Here is a 23656-nt window from a genome sequence, read left to right on the forward strand (position 1 = left end):
GACCACCCACCCCCTAAACGCTCACACCTCCATCTCCCTAGTTCATTCGTCAATTCTGGGTCCACCCAAAGCCCCTGAAATCCCAGCCCTTCCTTTCCTGAAAGATAGAACTTCCTCACAAGATCCTTCCACTGGTGGTCCCAGGCCCTTGAGGACGGTACCGCTCTAATGGTGCTGGCTGGAGGGATCCTCAGGGCTGGGTCCCGAGTTCTGCCTTGTCATGGCTGGTAGATGTGGTCTGGAGCCAGTTCACTGTCTCTCCAGGGCTCCGGGCCTCATCTGTGTAACTCTGACATCCTGGCTCTTCCTCTACCATAAAATGTTCACCTTTAAGAATCCACGGGGCCCAGAGATGCCTTTATCTAAAGAAGGAATGGGAGGGAGCAACTGATCAGGGGCTCCCCTCCCCACACCTAGCACCTGTTTGTAGACACAGTAGCCAAGAACCACCCCTTGGGGAACCCCTGAAGCCAGAGCCCCCCACAGGGGGCCGCAAGCCCTCTCAGTGAGGACCTTCTCCTCCTCCCTGCCACCCAGGGGTCTGCTGGAGGACAAGATCTTCCATGAGGCTGTGGACCGAAACCTGGTGGAGCAAATGCCTTACTTCTGCCAGTTCTGGAATGAGCAGTCGGCAAGGTTCACAGCCCAGAACGGCAGCCTGCACTTAGCTCCAGCCACGTCTCAGTCCTCCAGCAGCTCTGAGGTCAGCGAAGACAAAGAGGAGGCGGAAGACAAACGGAGGCTGAGGAAGAAGGAAGAGGCGGGAGAGGAGGACCTGGAGGAGGAGGAAGAGAAGTTGCCCTGGACGGAGCCGAAGCCCACGCTGCAGCCCACGTCCCAGGAGTCCCTGAAATGGCAGTGGCAGCAACAGCTGAAGGTCTCACTGAAGGAGAAGCAAGAGCAGGATGAGAAGGAGGCCATCAGCCGGTAAGCAGCCAGACCACGGTGAGGGTTGGGGGGGGCGGGGTCAAGTGCAGAAGGATCCTAGGAGGCAATGGTGTGCTGGGGCTCTACCTGTGTGAGCTTCTCTTTCCAACTCAGTGTTCATTGACATCACTGTTGGACGCTTAAGGCCTCAGTGGGCGTATTTACGAAATGGCGATCCAAGCTTTAATTTTCTTCTCCAAGAGCAGACTATTAACGTTTACCATCACTCCACTTCCAGGAGGGTGATTATAGCCGTCAAAGTCTCTTAAATGAGTTTTTAAAGCCAGGAGAAAAGTACCACCTCTTCTTGCACCGCCTTTCCCTGGGGCTGCTCTGGGGTTTTCTGTCCGTGGTGGGATTCCCCAGGAGTCCCTTCTGCACCGTCTCACCGCTCGATGCCTTTCCCCAACCCTGGCCCTGGGATGGGGACTCCGATTCCCTGGGTTCGAATCCCACCACGTGTACCAGCAGCGTGACGTTTGGCAACTTGGTCTGTTTAAGCCGTAGTTTGAACGTCTGTAAAACTGGAACAAGGATGCCTCATAGTGTTGGGAGGGCGGGGAGTTAAAATGAGAATCCACGTAGAGCACGCGGCAAACGATACAGCCCAGAGGAGGCCAGCGGAGGACCAGAGCGCGGTCGGTGGCGGCGCTGACCCCGGCGCCCCCGCCTCCCGCCCCGTAGGCTCCCGGCTTTCGTTAGCCTGCAGGAGGCGCTGCTGGAGAACATGATCCAGAACATCCTGGTGGAGGCGAGCCGCGGGGAGGTGGTGCTCACTTCGCGGCCACGCGTCATCGCCCTGCCGCCGCTCAGCGTTCCCAGGTGGGGGGGCCCGGGCCAGCGGCCGCTGGAGGGGCGTGAGGGGCTGCAGGGACGGGCAGGCTCGGCGGGAAGGCTCTCCCCGACCCCCCCTACCTGGAGCTTTCTGTCATGCAGGATTCTGACTCCCGACTCGCTGCCGGCGGCGTCCCCGGGGCCGCAGCAAGCGGAGATGCCCGGCTCGACTGAGCCGCCCCCCACCAACTGTTTGCAGACGCCAGCGCCCACCCCCTCCGACTTGCAGCTCTAGGTTCCTCCCGCCCCCCTCTCCATCACCCCCCAGTAAAGCATCTATAGCTTTATTTCTATATCTGCCTTAACTTTATTTCCCCGACGCGACAAGAACTCGCGCGCGCGGTCTCAGAGGGACAGATGGTGGAAGCGGCCAAGGTGGACCGCCTCGACTCATTGGAGACTTAGGGGCTGGGAGGTTGCGCCTCTCCACTCCGCTCGGCAGGTGGGCAAGAGTTCTCGCTGCTCGCTGCCAGGCGCTGGACCTGGTCTGGCCAGTGGGGGGCGCTTCGGGCGGGGCCTGGCTGGCCTTTGACCCAGCAGAGCCGGGTGGACAGGAGCCGAGCGCCAGGCCTGGTCTGCGCAGCAGGTGGCCGCGGAGCAAGATTGCCACCCCTACCCTTTCCCCGCCGCGCTTGCTCTGAGGCTCGGCCCTTCCACCTCTAGCTTTTTCTCGGCATCTGCCGGACTCCTGGGACTCTGCTGAGGTTGGGAAATCGAGGCACTTCGCGGAGGGCCAAGAACTAGAAGCTGGGGTGCGGGTGGAGATCATCGCTAGACAGCGGGCCACAGACCCTACTAAACGACTCTCATCGTGAATCTGAATCCCCAGACCAGGGGATGTCCCACTTTCCCTAGGATACCCACCTCCGGTTCCCCCTAACCTCCGCCTGGCAGCCTCTGTCCTCGGCTCCACCCCTCCCCTCCCCGAGGCAGGTGGGTGGAAAAGTGACATCTGGTGTTGTTCCAGAGGCGCCCAGGTCCCCGACACCCCCCCCTCCACCGCCACCGCCAAGGCCTCGGAGGAGCTCCGGCCCCAAAGCCTAGGCGAGGGCGGGGAGAGGGGCGCTCCGCCTCCTCTGAGTCAATATTTGCCTCGAGCAAACGGGCGCCCGGACAGGTGTGAGTGTGTGTGTGCGTGTGTGTGTGTGTGCGTGTGTGTGTGTGTGTGTGTGTGTGTGTGTGTGTGTGTGTGTGTGTGTCTAGGGGCGGGGACTGAGTAGGCCGTATAAAGCGCGCTGAGCCGGGGCTCCGGCACAAGCTCCGGGGCGTGCGCTGGGGACCAAGCCAGGCAGGGCCCGGCCGGGTGGAGGGTGGCCAGGAAGGGAGGGGCGGGCCAGGTGCGCACCTGTAGTGGCCACTGCGGCCGCCGACGTGTCAGCCGCAGACGCGCGCAGGGGAGGGCGGCAGCTAGCGGAGTGCTGTGCCGCACTGCGCTCGCCGAAGACCAGGACCAGGAGACCACCGAGGGCCACAGCCTGGCCCCGGGCCCTCCGCTCCCGCCCCGCGACGAGCCCCTCGCACAAACCGGACCTGAGCGTTTTGTTCGTTCGGCTCGCGTGAGGCAGGGGCGGCCTCTCAGCACCCGCCCGGGGGCCCGGCCCGATCGCCACGCAAGCACCTGTCGCCGCCGCCGCCGCCATAAGGGTCGGAGAGGCTGTGCGCCGCTCCCCGGGGAGATCCGGCTCCCATCCGGCCCCGCCCGCACTGCCTGGTCCTGTCCGCAATTCCTGGGCTGCCCGGCTCGATTCCGGGTAATACGGGCCGGCGGAGGTGGCATGGGGGGCTGTGGGCCTGGTCAGGAGCCCTTCCGGAGGTGAAAACCCGCCTTCTAGTCCGGCTCTGTCCCAGCGACTTCTGTGGCCTTGGGCAAGTCATTTCATGGCCTCTCCTCGGGCTTTCCTCCAACCCCCATCCCCCATTTGCGCAATGAGGGGGGTTGGTCTGGCCTCCCGCGTGGGTCCCACCAGTCCCCATACCCTAGTTTCTGGGCTTTTAGCAATACTTTTGAGGCCCCTGACCTGGAAAGTTTGAGGCTCTCAAGGGGTTGGAACAACAGCTATGAGGTGTGGAAAATCTGGGTGGGGGGAGCTAGAATCACAGTGGATCAAGTCCAGCTCCTCCACATATCTTTGGTGCTGACATCCTGAGGGTTCACTCCCTGCCATCTCCTTGACCCATCCTTCAGTCTTCCCATGTTCAAGACAGACAGACTGATCGAAAAGGACAAACACGGGGTCCGGTAGCCCTTGCCTGATGGGGTTCCCAGGCACTGCAGCTCACTGCCTTTCCCAAACTTCATAATCCCGAGGCCTCTTGTTTCAGTCAGCTGGGGGTGGGGTAGGTCTGAGTGGCCCTCAGATTAGGTGGGAGTCCATGGGTCATTAGCCACAACCCAAACCTAGGACAGACCACCCGCCTTTTCAGTGACTCAAAGTGTTAAGATCTGACACGGGGGAGGAGGATGAAGATTGCCGTAGACCCCTGGCCTCCTGGTTGGAGAGCCTAGAACCGAGGCCTGGGGTCAGTCTGAGCTCCCAGTCGAGCCTCTGCCCTGTGATTCCAGGTGTACTCCATTCCACCTCCCAAAACTGACGGTGATGCTGAGCCAGCCCCGGAGGGAAGGGCCGGTTGTAGGTCAGGGGTGGAAGGAAGGCTCCTTGGACAGCAGTAAGGAGCCCAGTTTCCCCTAAGGGTGAGGAAGCTTTATGGGGAGGGACTGTACCCCACACACCCAGGCCAAGGCAGTCCCCAGGGAGATGGGAATGAGGGTCAGGAGTCACTGGTCCCTTCTGACTCCAATTTGAATGTTCCTGGGGGTGCTGGCTTTCCCCCTCCACTTTCCCCCCACTCCACTGCCACCCCTCACCCAACTACCCGCAGACTCCACAGGATCTGCTGAGTCCTTGGCACAGAGAAAGGGAGGGGGAGGGGTGAGATGGCTCTGACAGATCCCAGGCAGGTCCGGGGAGAGGGTGGACTGCAGGCTGAATCTCCGTGCAACAGCCTGGGCCGTGAGGGCGAGGGGAAGTCCATGGGTCCCAGGCTGGGTGTGTGCAGCCCCTCTCCTGGCCTCCCAGCCTGGCACTGATTGATTCGCCTGGCCCTGGTGCTGGCACATCTTCCCTGTGTCTCTGAGGGCTTCCTCTCCCCTCCCCCAAACATGGAAGGTGGCTAGAGCACTCCCCCTCTGGCTAGGACTCCAGATTCTGGGGCTGCACAACAAAAGGTCTCCCCTTGGAATGACCGTCCCCCAACACACACACACACACACAGCAGTCCTGGGGGGGGGTGAGAAGAATGAGGCCACCAGTGGGCTGGGGTCTGCCCTTGTGACAGAGAGCCACTGCCTCTTCCCCCGCTGCGGGGGGCGGCAATTTCCCCAGACCTCCACTCCCCCCATCCCGTAGACCCGCATTTCCTGGACGTGGCCGAGGATCTGGCCTCTCCTCCAGGTCCATCCTCCCCTGCCTGGCCAGGGGCGGAGTCTCCAGGCGCCAGGCAGCCCTGCAGGTGCAAGGCTTGGGGAAGGGGGTGCTCAGCAGCTGGTGTTCGAGGCGGGCCCCCACCCCTCCCCCTTCCTGCTCGAAGCCGGAGCCTGCTTCCTGTCATCCCTGTCAGCACCCTGAGCGGGGGAGGGGACAGGTAATGGAGGAAGCGGAAAAAGGGAAAGAGCAGTTGGAGTGTGGCTGGCCATAGGGGGACCAGGGACCTGCCCATGAGAAATGGAGAGTGGAGAAGGATGAGCAAGAGAGTGGAGAATCCAAGCAGAAGCACAGAGGGACAGACAGAGGGTGCAGCCCAGAGGGTGTGGAAGATTTCAGGGTCCAGAGAGGCTGCAGACACCGCTTCCCCCCCGACCCCAGATTGTGAAAGTGAGAGCTAGAGAGAGACCAGAGATACAGAGGCAGTGTGAGATAACAAGGGATGTACACTCCAGAGAGATGGGATTTGAAGTTGCTGGGTCAGAGGTCAGGGTAACCAGGGATGGAAGAGACAGCATGTGAGGGGGAAGGGGGAGGCTATGTGCAAACAGCCTCCATCCCACCCCACGTCGGGATGGGGAAATTACCCACAACAAAGGAGAAAGAGGTGGCTTCTATGTGACCGGCAAACGTGAGCCAGGGCTGGAAGTAGAGGTGATACCCCTATCTTGGGAGACCAATCTCCCCCCATTAAAGGGCAGAAGGTGAAGAGGGACACAGCTCAGGCCATGTGAGTAGTGAGGGGCATGGATCTGACTCGATCTCTCCCGCTTTCTCTCTTGGCCACAGCTGGACAGACAGCTGTGGCAGCTGCCCTGGCCCCACTACCCACCTGCTGATTCTGGCCCAGCCGTGGAACTTCTGGGTGTGGAGGCTGCCCAGGGTCTATGTAACAGTGTGGAGACCTGGGAGTGGAGGCACTGGGGGGACGGGAGGGCTTGCACACAGGCGCTAATCCCCAACCCAGCCGAGGCAGAAGCAGAGCCTCACTGACCTTCTCGGAGATTAGTCCCCATGACGACAGTGGCAACTCACCCCCTCATTCGGGCTAGGCCAGGTGTGTGTGAGAAAAGTGGGGAGTGGGGAGTCGGGGTGCAGGCAGAGGCTCGGTGGGGAGGGAAGGGAGCCTTCCCTTCCCGAAGCATCACAGGATCACAGGAGTCAGGGCTGGGAGGCCCTTCCAGGATCAGCAATTAGCTTAGTTTTCAGGTACAAAACTGTGGCCCCAAGATGGGGAATGACCTGCCCAAGGCCACATATGGAGCCAGGAAAAGCACCAGGACCGGAAGTCAGGTCACCGGTTCCACCCAGACAGCAGAGATTTGAACAAAAACAAAGGAAATTGGGATACCCCCCGACCCTCTCCAACTGAGCTCATCAGTAGAGCGGCTCTAATGGAGTGAAGCAGGAAGGCTCCCCATCCTGAGTGCTAGGCTGGCTTCTCGGGACAGGAGATGCCGCTATGCCTGCTACCCGACTCCTCCCTACAACCCAGCCCAGCCCCAGGGGGATACGGAGAACTAGGCAGCAAAGCCAGTTATAACCACAGCTGTAACAGCGAACATTTATTTGATGCCTACTGCAGGCTAGTTCTGGGTTTTACAGGCATTTAAATCTTTACAACAGTTTTAAAAACTATCATTCCCATTTTTCAGGGGGAAAATCTGAGTAGTGGAGGACAAGTTCATCCAATTTATAAGCAGTGGAACTTGGATTTGAACCCAGGCAGCAGTGTGACTCCAGAGCCCTCACTCTTAACCCTTCAGTGTCTGTGTGATCTTGAGTGGGTGACTGAGATGATCTCCTCTAGGCAACTGTGGAGTGGGTTGTGTGCACATGAAAGTACACAAGGCACCCACCACGGTGCCTGGCACATAGTACATTTTATTAAATATTTAAGGAATAAGTGAGTGAACAAATGTCTGCCCATAAATGAGTTTGACCACTGAGGTGTCTACTGAATCCTAGAAGGAGACTGTTCACATGTGATGCATGTAGCTTCCGCCCATGTGAACCTGCGCACGTGTGTGCCCTCTCCCTGCCGCCCTGTGCAAGCCCTGTGGCTTTGTGCCTGGGTGAGTGGGTGGTGGTGAAAGCTGCCTCCCATCTCCCTGGATGGGGGCCAGTTCTCCATCCCCACTGAGGGGCAGAGAAGAGGGGCTCTGTTGATAGAGGGACACGACAATGAGTCTGTGTGGGTGGGGCTCTCACCCCGTCAGGACCCACCTCTTTCAGGCCCAGCTGTCGGACCCAGCCTGAGCTGAGCTAGTCTCTCACCCGCGTTATCTCTGTCTCCCAGGAGACCAGACCTCACAGCCCCAGGGAAGGTACTCACTGCTGTTCCTGGCTCCCAGGAGCTGGGGTGGGGGTGGGGAGTGGAGGAGCAGGGCTGCAAAGGAGGGGCTGGTGATGGTACAGGGTGGGGGAAGGCACCACATTCACAGGATTTGCACCTTCAGTCACCAAAGCCCTGGCTGATTTCCCAGTGAAATGAGGGAAAGGGGTGGGAGCAGGCCGACTTGAGAAGACTTTGGCCACCAGGACCCTCTAAGCTGCCCATCAGTACTGTGAAGTTGGGCTGCTCGAGGGATGGGGTCCTATACAAGCGAGACGTCACTTCTCTGGGGATTTTACCTGCGATGGAGACCTGGATGAGAGTCCAGGATTGGGTTTAAGGGTTTCTTTGTCAGATCTACATTTCCCCATATGGGATGGAGATCTGAGTGGGATACAGGGCCTCACTGAGAACACAGGACTGAGTCTGAGGGCTTCTCTGTGGGATCTTAGTGTACCTTATGGGATGGGTGCTTTGGCAGAATCATGGGGGGGTGGGTCCTGAGGATTCTTAAGTGCGACCAAAGGTCCCTATATGAGATGAAGCACTGGACAGGGTGGGGGTGGGGAGTTCTCTTCGGGTAATGAGATTCCCTACGAGATCTTGAGTGAGGTCTCTTGAATGTGTAGACCTGGGGACACTTGTTTTTTTGTCTAACTCCTCCCCCTTCCCCATGCCCGGAGGCTGAGGCTGTGGATGTGGAGAAGGAAGGGGTGAGGGTGCTGAGCCGGCAAACAAAGCCACCTGTGCATCCATCCTTCAGGAAGCTCTGAGCACAACTGATCTGGGAAAACAAACAGGACCAGCTGCTGGGGGACGGAAGGGGGGCTGGAGGTGGACCAGCCTGGTAGAGAAAGGAGGCCAGAAGGGGGTCCATAGTAGAGAAAAGGGACAGGGATCCCGGAGCCCCATTCTAGCACACCTGTAAGGGCTGACTGACAGCCCGTTCCCCCCAGTGGCTCATTCTTCCCTTTCTTGATGATTATGAGGCCCAGAGCCAGGGAGGGGTCTGGAGGGATGTGGGGAGCCTGAGAGAGTCTAGAGATCTGGGTAACTGGCTATTGGCAGTGTCGGTGGGTGTGCCCATTTCTGAGAGAGCTGGTGAAGACAGGTAGAACTGAAAGCCATGGACTCTCCTGTATTGGCAGTGGGACCTACACACCATTTTCCCGATGAGGGAACTGAGTCAGAGGAGGGGAGAAGCTAGCTAGTGCCACACAGCTACTTAGTGCAGAGCCAAGATCAGAATATAGGACTAGGAGAGGAGCGATGACACACACACACACACACACACACACACACACACACACACACACACTCCTCCTGTGGAATACGGTGGTCCCACCAACACGGAAACTGCCCTCCCAGCACTAGCTCCCGAAAACACAGCGTCCACCCTCTGACAGCCACCCTCGCACCCTCGGGACTAGACTGGGTGACCGCGTCACTGACCAGCGCAGACGCACAGCCTGACACACTCGCCACGGGCGCCCCTCCCGACCTCAGCCTCAGATCAACTCCCGCTTCCTTTCCCCGCCCCCCGTCCCCACAGCTCCGGCGTTCCACCCAGAGCGGCCCGCGCGCCCCCCCTGGTGGCATAATTCAGAATTGCTGGATAGAGATGGGGGAGGAAGAGAGAAGGAAGGGAAGAGATTCGGTCCCTCACTTCTCACCGCTGCGATAGCCCTAACTTGTGAAACCGAGACAAACTGCCGGGTCACGAACAGCCCAGGACTGTTTCTTGCCTCCCTCTATAGCTTGTATTTCCCCTTTTGGGGTTTGGGGAAAATTATACCCTATTTGTCCAAACCCCCTCTAGCATAGGGAGTCAGGGGACTGCGCATGGTTCTGACCACATCTGCAGTCAAACCTGGTTGTGGCTGTCCCTGCTCTGACTTAAAACCTCCAAACTGGGCTTTACTCTATATGTTATAGGGCCTTGTACTTTTGGCATTCACTTTCACACATGTTGTGATCCTTGACAGCAATTACTCACCAGTGAAAAGTGAGACTCAATGGAGACTCTAATTTCCCCCAGTGCCTGTTCAGGGGTGGGGAGGTCTGTGGGATGGGCAAACCGTCACCCCCCACTCTCACTGGAGAATTTCCTCTACACCCCTTCCCCCATGGACATTTGGCCCAACCTGACCACCCTGTTCACTCACTCATTCGAGAAGTTTTATTGAGCACCTACTATGTGTCCAGCACTGTGCTAGGTTGGAGGATAACAACTGAAAACGAGACTGACACAGCCCCTGCCCCTTTAAATGGAGCTTACAGTCTAGTACAAAAGGAAACACTCAGTACAGCCATACACAAAAGATGAAAAAGACAACTTTACAGAGTAATAAATGCTATAAAGAAAATAGGGTGATGTGATGGACAGTAAGGAACAGCATCATCCAGGTGGTAAAGAAAGGAGCCAGCATGCCAAGATCTTGAGACTAAGACGCTCCAGGTAACAGGAGCAACAAATGCAAAGGCTCTGAGGCTGGAGTGAGCTTGGCAGTTGGGAGAAAGCATAGAAGCCAGCTTAACTAGACTTCCGGATTTGGGGCAGCTGCATCTGGCCTGTGAGCCCTTTTAGTCACAGGAGGTTGGGTGGCAAGAGCACTGGCTTTGGAGTCAAAAGGTCTAAATTTTAATCTTGCTCTGACACTAGCTAGCCATGTGGACTTGGAAAAGGCCCTGTACCTCCCAAGCCTCAATTTCCACATCTGTTCACCGAAACTTACCACTTTGGACTGTTGAGTCTAAAAGGTTCATGGGAACAACAAAATATTAGTTTCCTTCTTACTCACCCCTCCACTTCTGCTGGAATACGCCCTCCATTAAGGAACACTCACAATTCTGCCAGGAGCCTTTGTGTCTCCTTGACAGCCATGAAGGTTAGGAAATTCTGTTGCAAGTTGTGAGGAAATTTCTCCCTAGAACTTCCCTGGGGCCCCAAGCCTTTCCCCCTAAATTTCTCCCTCCCCACACCCAACCTTCCCCCCTCCCCCGACCTTACAAGGCAGTGGGATTGGGGGTAAGAGCCTAAGTAAGCCTTATAGTCAAAACAGAAACCCAGGTTCACACCTCAACTGGGCCGCTTCTCAGCTGTGACACCTCCCCAACTGCCTTCCGGTACCCTTCTGGGCCGCAGGATCATCTGTGAAATGCAAGGCAATAACACCGCCTGCCTCAACTGGTCGGTGCTACAATTAGCTGAGATCACGCACGTAAAAGCTCTGAGTAGAGGGTCTGGCCCGAACTAGGCGCTCAATAATCAGCTGCTAGATCTCAGGCTGACGTCGTGGCCGGAGGCCCCAAAACTGGGAGCTCTGTCGGGTGGCTGGAAGCGCCACGGTTCCGGCTGCGCTGAGGTTGAGAGGTTCGGTAGCGAGCCACTCCCTGAACGCTTTGCAAATCCGTGCCTTCCCTTGGGCGTTTTACGTTTCCTGCACTTAGCGCCGCCTTGCGGCGAGTCCTGGTCATCGCCTCTTCTCAGCACCTCCGCGCAAGAAAACTTCGGGAGCTCAGCACCGGGTCCGGGGACTCGATCTTGGGAAGAAACGGGCCGCGATGGCCCACCCTCCAGGGAAAAGAGGGCTGAGGGTCGTGAGGAAAGTCTCTTATAGGGAGCCTTGTCTACTTCCTCCCTCGCGTCGCCCCAAAGAGAGGCCTCGACCTCTAAAGAAAAGGAGTTTAGACGCTGGGAAGAACTTCCACATCTCGAGCCAGGAAAGCGCGGTTTTAGCGGGGTGGCCACCGGGTGGCCTGGTACCTCTATCCCTGAAGGTCTCGGCCTGGCTCAGGCCCCCCAAAAAGAAAAAGCGGAGTCAGCCTCGGCTGTGGCGAGCGCCGGACATGTGTCTCAGCACTTTCTATTGTAATCCCCGAGGGCTGCGGCCAGGTCAGCGGTTGCGGGAGAGGCCGCGGCTGCCACGGGGACACCAGAGCTGACCGCAGCTTGCCCGCTGACTCAGCTCCCCCCCACCGCAGCGGGAGAGGGTGCGGAGAGGGGGCGAGGCCTAGTATAAAGCCCCGCACGCCCGCCCAGCTCGCGCGCAGCCTCTCCGCTTCCGTCAGTACCGCGCTCACCCACCCGGTGAATACTCGGTGCTGGGGCGCGGTCTCTTCGGGCCGGGGAGGAAGAGATGGGGAAAAGCCGCTAGCGGCCAGGGTCCAGCCCGCGGTCCTTCACCTCCCATCGGGGTTGGGCGGGCCTGGGCGGGCCTGGGCGGGGAGTGGGCTCTCGAGACGCTGAGCGCTTGGTCCCGTCCCTGTCTGCAGCGGCATGAGCAGCGCCCCTGCGCAGGGCCCAGCGCCCGCCAGCCTCACGCTTTGGGATGAGGAGGACTTCCAGGGCCGCCGCAGCCGGCTGCTGAGCGACTGCACCAACATCGGCGAGCGCGTAGGCCTGCGCCGGGTGCGCTCGGTCAAGGTGGAAAATGGCGCGTGAGTGATGCCCCGGCGCGGTTGGGCTGGGTTGGGGGGCACCAGGCTCCCCTGGCGCAAGCTGCGAGACGGGGTCCTCGGCTCCCAGTCCTCCATTCCCCAGACTGTATGTAAGCCCTGGCTGAGAGAGACCCAGCAACGTGGAACATATCTAGGCGTCCTCAAAACTCCCCACCTGCCCCAAAACAAATCATGAGACAGATTGTATCCTCGTGTGAGCTAAAGGGATAAAGGCGAGAAGCGACCCTTTGCGGGACTCCGTGGGGCCAGCCTGAACCCTGAAGGGGTTCCCAGTGTAATTCTGTCCCTTCCAAAGTTAGATGGCCCTAAGCTTCGTTTAGCAAAAGAAGCCAAATCCCTTCCGCTCGCCCCACCCCGGTCTCCTAGAGACTGGGGCCCTCAAGAAAGCTGAGGCCCCTGAGCTATTGCAGTTTGCTACCGCAGGTTAGGGGGGTTCCTACACCTACCTTTGCAGGGGCCAAAATCCTTGCGGTAGGAGTGCTTGGTCGGGTGATCTTCGAGGACTGGAAAATTCCTTGCAGCCTGGGGGCCCTGAGCTGGAAGCCTGGACCCCTCAAACCCCAGATAGCAGCCGGTTTAGGGTCTTTAGCCTCTAGAGGGGCTGGGTTGCCTTGTGATGGGTGTGTTAAGGGAAAGGCCTTGGGTGGAGACAAAGATCGGTTCTGTAAAAGCAAGGGGGAGGGGGAGGAATGCATGAGGCATGAGGCAGATGCCTTGCAGCTTACATTATCTTTCCCCAGTTGGGTGGCCTTCGAGTACCCCGACTTCCAGGGACAGCAGTTCATTCTGGAGAAAGGCGACTATCCTCGCTGGAGTGCCTGGAGCGGCAGTGGCGGCCACCACAGCGACCAGCTGCTGTCCTTCCGGCCAGTGCTCTGCGCGGTGAGCACAGCCCTCCCCCTCCTCCTCTGCATCCTAGCTCCTAGCTCCAGGCCCCGGCCCCACCACAGTACCTGGAAAGACTGTCCACTCACTGTACGGGGGGGTGTAAACACAACTCCTAGATGGGTAGGAGTGGCATTACTTCCCAGAACCAGAGAGGTCTCAGAAATTTTGGAACGTGGGCCTAAGCCAAGCATCGGAAATCAGCACCACGGACAGCCCCGAGACCGTGCCAGTCTTGAGCCCCGTTCCTCACACCCAGTCGTCCACAGGTCCGCACATGTCAGCGAGCGCTTCTGTTGTCACACGGCACTGTGAGGTGGGGTGACTGCTCTTAACCTCATACATAGGTGTGGAAATGGGGCTCAGAGGGCAAAGTGATTTGACCCTGGTCACAAAGGTTAACATGAGAATAGAACTCAATCAGGGATCAAGGCTGAGAAGGGGTTAGTCTCTGTGTGTGTGTTTGGGGGGAAGGGGTTGGTAATGAATCAAATACATTGGAGGGGAGGATCTCACTTCCCATTTCTGCCGATTTATCTACCCTACTGGTGAGGCCTGGGGCTGTGTGGTGGAGGACAGAAAGCAGGTGCTGACTCAGCCCAGTTTCTCCATCCCAGGAGGCCAAGGAGCCCTGCAGGGGGAAGGCCCTGGGACAATGGGAGCCCAGACTCAACAAACACTGATGCCCCGGCCTGTACGTTCCGACTTTTCTCTCCACCCTTCTCTGGGTCCTACCCTATGAGAGGCTATGCCCAGGGTGCTGGGCAGGGGATTGATAGTCAATGCTTCCTTAGGGAAACTGTCTTGCTTAGTGGACCAGATTTCCCTCAGGACCTCTGATTTTCCTCCTGCAAAACATGTATATGTCAAAAGATGCTCTCTACCCCTGATGTGGAAGTGTCTCTGGGAACACCCCCCTCAGTCTCACCACCTCAATCCAAAGCCATAGAAGGGACCAGGCTGGGGACCTCTGAGCATCCCAGCTTCCCAGACTGATATGGAGCTGATGGAGTGAACTCTGGGTGTGTTTATTGACCCTGTGTCATTACAGCTTATGCTGGGCAGAGTGTTGGGGGAGTTGGGCTGAGAATGTATCCTCTTTGGAGGGCCTGACCTGTCCACCCCTACTTTCTTGTGCCTCAGAACCACAGTGACAGCCGTGTGACACTTTTTGAGGGGGAAAACTTCCAGGGCTGCAAGTTTGAACTCAATGATGACTACCCATCCCTGCCTTCCATGGGCTGGGCCAGCAAGGATGTGGGTTCCCTCAAAGTCAGCTCTGGAGCGTGAGTCCTGGGACTGGAACAGGGAAGAAGAGCAGGGAGGAGGGTGGGGACCAGGGAGGAGGGTGGGGAAAAGTGATGGGGGTGCTAAGAGACACAATAAAGAGAGACACTGGGGGCTAGGGGACAGGGGGAGTGAGGTCATGGGAGACTGAGAGGCAAGGGGAAGTGAGATGATGGAGACAGACTGGGAGGGATGGGGCAGGTAATAGGAGAATGAGTCAGGGGGGCAACGTGGGGTAGAGGAAGGGATTGAAAACATGGGTGAGGGGGCGATGGAGGGTGGGAATAGGAGACAAGATGAAGAAGGTGTTAGGAAGACCTGGAGCAGTGGACAGGGCAGGGAGAGATCCATGTAGGGAAAACAGAAGCCATAGTTTTGGAGCTGGGGATTCGGAGCTGAGAAAGGAGGACCAGCCGTGGAGGACATGGGGGGGTGGGGGCAGAGCCTACTTACCACCCCTGTGCCTTCACTGGCCTAGGTGGGTGGCCTACCAGTACCCAGGCTACCGGGGCTACCAGTATGTATTGGAGCAGGACCGCCACAGCGGGGAGTTCCGTAACTACAGTGAATTCGGCACGCAGGCCCACACTGGGCAGCTGCAGTCCATTCGGAGAGTCCAGCACTAGGCTCCACAGCCCCGGCGCCTCCCATGAGGACCCTCAATAAAGGCTCCTGAACCTGCCTGCCCCTCTTGCCTCCTTTTTGGTGTCTTGCTTTGCAATCTCCATCCTTATCCTTCTGAGGGTCCTTCTCTGCCAACCCTCCCCTCCCGTCTGGCTCCAGGACCCTTGACTATGGAGCATACACTGGCTTAGGATGTATGTGGCTGATGGGTCTAAGATGAAAATGCTGGTAAGAATCCTGGGGATCCTGTTAAATGCAACCAGCCCCACACCTCTCCTTGGCAAAGGCCTCTCAGCTTGGACCAGGGGTCCCGCTAGCCCAGATAGTTCCTTTGCCATCCTCTGGTTTGGGCGCACATAGCTCCACGGCAGGGCTCATAGCTGAATTCCAACCTTCATACACCCCCTGGGCCAGGCACCAGCATTCGGGGCAGGACCTCCTTAGCTCTGTGCAGCAGCCCTGCTGGGCTCCTCTCTGACCCCCACCCCTACCTTTTCGAGACTCTTCACCCTGGCTCCCTACCCAGCCTAAGGGAAGCTTGCACCCATTTCCCAGCTTTGTAGAATCTCTGCCTTATAGAGGAGCAAGGGTGTGAGAGGGGTAATTGCTGGGAGGTCCCACTGCCTCCTAGAGGAGATGTGCTGTCTCTGAGCCAAGCCCTAGACCCTTTGAATAACAATCCCTCGTGGTATTGAGCCCCAGCATTTATTGTACAAAGCATTTGCGTACCTTGCCTCTCAGCTGTCTCAAAAACTCCCTCTTCATTCTTCCTCTTCCTCCCCACTCTTCAGAGGACCAGTGAGCTGGAGAGGCCACCCCTGAGCCACTGACCACAGTGAGCCTGGGTTCTGGGGCAGGTGGTAGAAGCCCACAGCCATGGTGGGGTTGAATGTGGCAGCAGCCATCAGAGTCCGTGGCACCAACGTGGCTTCTTTCCGGCTCCCTCTCTGGCTCAGTTTATGATAATCTCACCCATGTATGCAGGGCCTTCAAGGTCCTTGGGAGGCCCTTCATCCTGTCTCTCAGGGATGCTTGAGTTTTCAAGCCCCTGGTGGACCAATCCATGGGGAGGAGTGGGCCAGATCATTGCCCCAGCCCAGGGGAGTCAAAGCGATGTTGGAGAAAAGTCAGATTTGGACCTGGGCATTTCCCAGGGACCAGCTGTGTACAGTCAGGTATCTGCTCCCTTGGGAAGAGTCCCGGGCCAGAGGTCAGAACACCCGAGACCCAGTCACATAGCATCCCCCAGCCTCAATTCCCTCACCTATACACTGGGGCTATTGAGTCCTGCCTTGTCTCTCTCACAGGGTTGTTGTGAGGATTCAAGGAGAACTGCCTGAAAATGCTTGTGGTTCAGAAAAGAACTAGGGCACTTACCATAGGACCTCCCTTCCCTGCCTCTCCCCATGGATCTCAGGGTTGGGTTAGGGGACCAAGGACAGAGTTCTAGGTGGGGTATGAATTCTGCTTCATACCTAGATGGGTTCTGAAGTCCATCACCCCTGTCACATTTGATCCTCCTAATAGCTTCCATTCTTCATCCATTTCACCAATGAAGAAACTGCAGCTCCTCTGAGAGGGAGAAGCCTTGATGAGGTCATCCACGTAATTGGTGACAAAGCCAGGACCTGGAACTCCAGACCCCAAATCCAGGCTGTTAACCGGAGGCTGACCTGAGCTGTGGCCAAAAGCCTCAGGCCTCAGCAGAGCCCCAAACCTTTGTGGGCTCCAGAGGAGCCTGGGGTCCCTGTGTGGTCACAGGCTCCTAACTGTCCCCTTGGGGGCATGGTAATAGTAACAACAGCTAAATATATGCAGCTTTGTCTGAGCACTCAGCGTGTGTTATATAAGCCTAATAATTCTGTATGGTTGGTACTATAATCCCCAGTTTACAGATGAAGAGACTAAGGTACAGAGGTTATGTAACTTCTCCAAAAGCCACGCAACTAGGAAATGGGGGATCTGGAGTTGAGCCCAGACCCAGACAAACTGGCCTCAGAGCCCAGCAGCCCATCTCTGCACTGCCTGTATTGGGGGCAGGCAGTGGGCATAGGGAGATCTGGTATCTACCATCGGCTGAGCTGCCCTCCCTCCAGGAATGTCCATGGTTACTAGAACCACCCAGCAAGATGCTTTCAGGAACTGGCAGTGTGACCCTGCCAGGGTATGCCCTGTCTCTACAGGTGTCCCCACCTGTACAATGAAGGAGTTGGGGGAGCTAATATTTGTTGCAGCCTTTGCCAGCATGGACCTTCTAGGTTTTCTTAGACCCACGGGCCCAACTCTGCTCCCAACATTAGCAAATAAGGAGGGGGTGCACAGAGGCCAGGCTGGGCCTGAGTGTTTTCACCTTCCTACCGTCCCTCTATTCTGGGCAGGCTGATGATCTGCAGAACACGGTGGGGCTCACACCCAGCCAGGTGGGAGGATGATGGCAGGGAAGCTGCCTGGATTTGCTCACTGGCTGCACTCAGCCAAAGGCCAAAGGGCACAGAGGAGGTCATATCCTTTCCATTGGTGCAGCCAAGACCCAGGTACAGTAGGGGTATGCCCCTCACTCCCTCACAAACTCTTCGCAGAGCCCACCTACCCCTCAGTCCCTGAGTCCTCAGTGAGGTGGGGGTGGGGGCAGAGCCTGAGCTGTTGATCCTTCAACAGCTCGGAGCTGGGATGTCCGGATAGATGCCCACTCTAAGCGCCTCTCCCTTCTGCCTCTGCCTTCCACTCAGAGCATTAGTGGTGAAACTTGCTGCCTCCCCATTCTTGCAACTCTGGCCTCCTGTTCCTCATTTTCTATCTGGGGAAGTGACAAGAAAGCATGAAGGAGAGAGCATGAGACCTCGGCCGGACCCTCAAGACCCTCTGCTCCCTCAAAGCCCTGAGTTTTGTTCCTAGGGAGCATCCCAACCTCTCATCTTTCCCCCACCAGATTCCACCTGCACATCCTGAAGCCTCCACCCCTGTCCCTTTAGGATCCTCTAGGGTCCTGGGATTCCCCCCACCATTTTCCCCTAGACTCACCTCCCACTCAACTCCTCCTTGGCTCCTTCTGATTTTTGTACCCTCCGCCAGCAAGGAGGAACACCCCAGGAGTTAACAGCAAGGTGAAGAATGCAAGAGGCCCCACAGAAACCTCTCCCCCCAGCTGGACTTCCCAGCCATCCTCACTCAGGCAACCCAGGACCAGGGATCCTGCAGAAAACCTGCCCACTTCCATCCAAGTGCCCTGAAGTCCCAGGCCTCCTCACCTCCTGAAGTCAAGCAGTGGGAGAGAAAGGCCTTGAGATTATCAATTCTGACCAGAGTCACCGGGTGCTGCATGGCTGCAGGTGGGCTCCTGTCTCAGAGACTCATCTTCAGCCAGCATCCCTCCTTAGTGTGCCCCTCCAGAGCCGGGAAGCCCCACGGGTACCCAGAGACTCCAGGCCACCTGGGAACCACATCAGCTTTGCTAATACCCACCTTTGCCCCTTTCTCGGAGTGTATTTACTTCCACTCCCCCTGGGTTGGGGGACCTTGTACGGCGCACCTGTTTTAACTCCTCTACTCCTGCTAGAGCAAGGTGCCAACTAGAGCCTAGTTCTGGGATAATCAGGATGGGAATAGTTGTGAGGGTAGATGGTAAGCTGGGATGACAAGGGATGGGGAAAGATAGAAGAGAAATGGTTGAGGGGGATGGAAGGGGGATCACGAGTCACCCATTTGCCATAAATTGGTGAGAACAAACGAATGAGAAAAGGAAGGGAAAGAGAGAGATGGGATGGAGAGGTAGAGAGGAGACAGAAGGGAGATGGGAGGAGGAGGGACTAGATGGAAGAAGGAGAGACCTAGAAAGGGGGAGGAAGGACAAGCCACTAAAAGTTGTGCAGGAGACGCCCCAGCGCTGGCCCAGAGGCCTGGGAGCCCCGGAAAGTCAGGAAACCGGGGAAAACAAGAGGGAGACAGGGAAGGAGATCGGGTCTCCAGGGAAGAGCAGAGAGTGGGAGAGGAGAGGAGGGAGGAGTAGCGGGGATGGAGGAAGCGGGGTAGATAAAGGGAGCAACGGCTGCCGACCCGGAGCGCAGCGACAGGAGAGAGGGAGGGAAGCGGAAATTTAAAAGTGAAGATGCAGATAACGCAGCCTGGAGACGGGAACCCGGGTGGGGGTGGGGTGGGGAGAGGGGAGGAGAGTGGAGCGGTGAGGTGGGGGGGGGAATGGGTGAGAAGGAGGGAGCCCCCCACCCCGTTGTGGCCCCGGGGGTCCGAGGTGGGGCCGGGTACCCCGCCCCAATCCTGTTTGCTCAGAGTCAGGGAGGCGGAAAAGAAATGGGCTCCTGACCCCTGCCAGAGCGCGAGGCCCAGGCCCATCCCCCGCGCGTCTCCCGGGTTGCGAGGTGCGGGGGGCTGCCGGGTGCGCTTGGCTGCCGCGCGGCAAGTCGGAGACTTTATTGCGATGGGGCGATAAGAGGGGCGGGGGCGGGGTCCGGGGGGCCGAGGCTGCAGCTCTTTAATTAAAACGGAAATTGCGGCCCCTGCCCGCGCGGGGGCCCAGAGGGTTCCGAGCAGCCTGGTAGCAGGGAGCATCGCTCCAGGACCCCTCCATCCCCCGCCACACCCGGGCAGCCCCCTCCCGCCAGGCCTTGCTGGACCCAGCGCCTTCTCCCTGTCACCCGCTGTCGCCTCGGGCGGGGATCGGTGCCCCGAAGCGCAAAGCCTGACGCGATCCCCCCTCTCCCACCCCCCACCCCCACCTCCCACCGCCCAGGCCCTGGCGGCGATGAGACAGAGCGGCGCCTCCCAGCCCCTGCTGATCAACATGTACCTGCCAGGTACCAGGGACCAGCCGGGGGCTGGAGGCACCAGGACCCGGGGCGGGAAGTCTGGGTTGGGGCTTGGAAAGGGGATACTGCGGTCCAAGGGAAGGGGGCGCGGTCCAGAGAATCGGATCTCTGGGAGAACTGAGCAGTCTAGGGCGCTGGGAGACCTTAAAGGCAGATGGAGCGCTTTGGGGTTTTAGTGTGAGATTTAAAGGACCTGAAGTGAGCAGATTGGGAGCCTGGGAAGCCAAGAGCGCCAGCTCAGCGGCTGAAAGAGCCTGGCAGGGGGAGCAGAGGTCTACAGTGTGGCAGGGGACTCAGCGCGCGTGCAGTGTTGGGAGGTTGTGGTCAGCCGGGAGTCTCCCGTGCACCCTCGTGGCCCCTCACCTCCGTGCTCCGAGCGTTCCCACCAGCCCAGCTTTCCAGGCGCCCTCTCCTCTCCGGTGGGCTCTGCGCGCTCCGGCTCGCTGGCGCAAACCCCGCTCGGCTTTATAAGGCTCCCGCCGGCCCGTTCAGAAAGCGGATTTCCTTTTTCCTGGACGCGTTTCCTGACTTGGGCGTTATGGAGGGGCTCCGCGCGGCGCGCGCCCGGGCCAGGCTCCGGGAGGAGGAGCCGGACGGATCGGGACCCCAGCCTCGCGCCGGGGAGCCAAGGCACCCCCTGTTCCCCCTTGAGCCTTGGCCTGGGGCCCTTTCGGGCAAGTCGGCAACCTCCGCCTCGATCCGCCTGATTGTTTTCTCCTGCTGCCACAGATCCCGTCGGAGACGGTCTCTTCAAGGAAGGAAAGAGCCCGGGGTGGGGGCCGCTGAGCCCCGCGGTACAAAAAGGTGAGCTGGCCGGCGAGGTGGACGGGCGGAGGCGAAGACAGTGGATCGGGTCCGGGGTACCCACCGCATACAGACAGGCGCCACTGCCACCGGAACAGAGGGTGGGAGAGATATGCAATGCTGGGTTTTGGGAAGCAGAGGGTCGGGGCATGATTGTGGGGAGGCTCGGGGTGGGGGGAACGTTCATTTGGCCTTTGGCTCCTGCACCTTCTGAGACCCAGGGTTGAACTCGATGGCCAGGGCAGACGAAGATCCTGCCCCCACCCCCTTTTCAGCTGGGAATGTTTTTCCTGCTGTGGGGCTGGGGCTGAGGTGCTTGGTGTCATTTCCCTACTGGCAGCGGGAGCCCAAGGCATCGGCACCGCCCAGCAAGGTGACCCGGAGAATTATTCCCTGGCCACTCCAGGCCGACTCACCATTAGCACCAGGGCCAGCACCCACCTGCCCCACTGGCCCATGCCAGGCTCTGTGAGCCAAGTGCTCTGGGCCATTGCAGTTGATTCCCAGGTTGGCCACCCATTCTCTGCTGGTGGTTAAATTATCCTCGGTTTTGCCATGTTGGCAGCTGAACCTGGCCGGCCTTCCAGGCCAAGCCTCCCCACAGGTCCCCACCCAGTCGGTACCCTAGATCTCACCAAGTTACAGTAACCAGAAAAACAAGGTTGGCAACTGCTTTATCCAAAAGGGAACACAACACCCAACAGGAATGAGCTTCCAAGCCTCTACGCCCCTCAGATGCACATTTTAACCCAAATCTTCCCTTGCTTCCGACCCTAAAATTCAACACTCCTGACCTGGAGCCAGGCAGCTCCTCGCCGGGCTGGTGTGGAGGGACTTGGATCAAAATGATGTTGGAGGGCAGCATCTGGGTCCTGAGCGAGTTGTTGAAAAAAGAAGAGTTTCAGCAGGCTCAATTTAAAACAATCAGACAGTTTCGAGGAAAATCCTTTATTCTGAAAGAGTGTGTGTGGGTGGGGGGGAGGGCGGGTAATGCTATCAAGATTTTTCTCCAACTGTCTGATTGAGGCTCCAAGACAGAGAAGCAGGAGTTCTCTCTCACTGCCCACTTACCCAGGAAAGCCTCCTGGCCGTTTTTAGCAACCCCCAAATCCAGACGGGGCAGAAGAGTCTGGAGATTAGCCAAAGATGGGAGGAGGAAGGGAGCCAAGCAGAGAGGCTTCCCGGTCTCCTCTCCTCTTCTCAGAGCGGCGCATCACGCCCCCCAGGGAACTACGACACCTTGGTACCCTGGGAATCCCGCCTGTTTCGAAAAAAAGGCCGAACCGGAGTAGCCCCAGCACCAGACGCCGGCAAGGGTGGGGAGACTTCAGAGGCTGCCATTCCTCTCACGCTTAGGGAGCCACTGTGCCCATTCTTGTCTGATGTGTTACCTCGAGGAAGCCAGCCACCGCCTCGCCTCCACCTCGGGCAGGGGGTCCAACTGTACGCCTTGTCCGGTGGCTGGGGTGATCCTGCTGCAGGCCTGCTTCTTCCCTCTGGATCTCTGGACGTGGTCCAGCTGGGATGTGGCAGTCTAACCACCTATGTAGGCTACCCTGTGCGGTTGTGCAGGCTCTGCACCGAGTAAGAGCACTAAGCCGAAGGGCTGATATCCCGCCTTTGCTCACCTCCGAGAGCCCTGTGCCTTGGAGCGCCTCTACCTCTATACAGAGGAGGTGATGCTTCCCTTTCTCACCTCAATTCTCATAAAGCTGTGCGCCCGCGGGGTTGCGTCCTTCTTAGGGGGAAACTCGTTTCCATTGTGCAAAAGCGCGGTACTGGCTAGGGACGGCTTTGCTGATCAACCCCTCCCTGGCCAGCCGCTCCAGCTGTGCCCAGTTACACAGCTGGACGTGCCCTTTTCCTCCCTGATATCGGTCCCCACCCCCGACTCGGCGGGGAGGGAGGTCGTCTCCCACCTCACCTCTTCCCCGCCGCTAGCCTCCCTCATCCCGCCGGTGGCTGACTGCCCCGCTTCCCTACAGGCAGCGGCCAGATCCAGCTGTGGCAGTTTCTGCTGGAGCTGCTGGCTGACCGCGCGAACGCCGGCTGCATCGCGTGGGAGGGTGGCCACGGCGAGTTCAAGCTCACGGACCCAGACGAGGTGGCGCGGCGCTGGGGCGAGCGCAAGAGCAAGCCCAACATGAACTACGACAAGCTGAGCCGCGCGCTGCGCTACTACTACGACAAGAACATCATGAGCAAGGTGCACGGCAAGCGCTACGCCTACCGCTTCGACTTCCAGGGCCTGGCGCAGGCCTGCCAGCCGCCCCCCGCGCACGCTCACGCCGCCGCCGCCGCCGCCGCCGCCGCGGCCGCCGCCGCCCAGGAAGGCGCGCTCTACAAGCTGCAGCCCAGCCTGGCCCCACTGCCCTTCCCCGGCCTCTCCAAACTCAACCTCATGGCCGCCTCGGCTGGCGTCGCGCCCGCCGGCTTCTCCTACTGGCCGGGTCCGGGCCCCGCCGCCGCCGCCGCCGCCACCGCCGCGCTCTACCCCAGCCCCGGGTTGCAGCCCCCGTCCGGGCCCTTCGGCGCGGTGGCCGCCGCCTCGCACCTGGGGGGCCATTACCACTAGACGGGGCGGCCTGATGCCCCGTGGCCTCTCCCAGACGCCCAGAGCCTCGCTCAATCCCATCCACATCCCGGAGAAGGGCTGGCGCCTCCGCCGCCGTTCCTTCAACCTCAGATTTTACTCCGCCCGCTGCACCCCCCCCCCCGGGGGAAGGGGCCTGTAGTCGCCTCAATCTTCCTTTAACACCGGATTTGCCCCCGCCCCGCCGCCTCATCCCGCAACCCCCGAGGGAGAGTGACTGTGCCTGCATTTCCTCTAACCTTCTTCTAGACCTCAGATCCCTGAAAGGGGTTCTCGGGTCTCCCCTGATTTTTCCTCCCCTCAATCTGTACTTCCCTCTGGCTCCTGGAAGCCCCTCCATTGTGACCCCTCTCTTATTCCAAATTTTCTCTCTCTCTCTCTCTCTCTTTTTTTTGTCCCCCACGGAGCTGCCCCAATTCCGGTATGGCCGAGGTCCAGCAGAGTCCACCTTCTCCTCCCCTGGCACCTCAGTGGGCTTGGTAAGGGCCGCGTCTCCCTTGACACTTCTAGGTAGCTTCCGGGCCCCCTTCCTCCCGCCCCCAACTTCCCACAGGACTGTCTTGTGTTTCTATTCCCTTCCAGACCTATTAAAGCTCCCAAGCTC

At 58.8% G+C, this 23656-nt stretch overlaps 3 protein-coding genes across 3 annotated transcripts in view; all 3 read left to right on the top strand.

The window, feature by feature from the left end:
• CFAP65 (cilia and flagella associated protein 65) overlaps window positions 1-1996 on the top strand; it is a 56387-nt gene extending 54391 nt beyond the window's left edge. The window contains exons 33-35 of the mRNA XM_032636610.1: window positions 538-927; window positions 1612-1749; window positions 1864-1996. Of these exons, the coding sequence (XP_032492501.1) occupies window positions 538-927; window positions 1612-1749; window positions 1864-1996 (661 nt within the window). The remainder of the gene's footprint in view (window positions 1-537; window positions 928-1611; window positions 1750-1863) is intronic.
• Window positions 1997-11632: 9636 nt separating this feature from the next.
• Window positions 11633-14900, top strand: CRYBA2 (crystallin beta A2). The gene is made up of 5 exons (XM_032638148.1): window positions 11633-11668; window positions 11854-12018; window positions 12780-12921; window positions 14068-14210; window positions 14690-14900. The coding sequence occupies exons 2-5, from the start codon at window positions 11858-11860 to the stop codon at window positions 14835-14837; spliced, it is 594 nt and encodes a 197-aa protein (XP_032494039.1). The 5' UTR covers window positions 11633-11668; window positions 11854-11857; the 3' UTR covers window positions 14838-14900.
• Window positions 14901-16939: 2039 nt separating this feature from the next.
• FEV (FEV transcription factor, ETS family member) lies at window positions 16940-23034 on the top strand. The gene is given in 5 exon segments (XM_032636611.1): window positions 16940-16999; window positions 19407-19526; window positions 19529-19643; window positions 20385-20459; window positions 22445-23034. Coding segments are annotated over 5 exon segments (960 nt in total).
• Window positions 23035-23656: the final 622 nt, after the last annotated feature.

This window comes from Phocoena sinus, chromosome 7 (genome assembly GCF_008692025.1).
Source record: "Phocoena sinus isolate mPhoSin1 chromosome 7, mPhoSin1.pri, whole genome shotgun sequence".
Lineage (NCBI taxonomy): Eukaryota > Metazoa > Chordata > Mammalia > Artiodactyla > Phocoenidae > Phocoena > Phocoena sinus.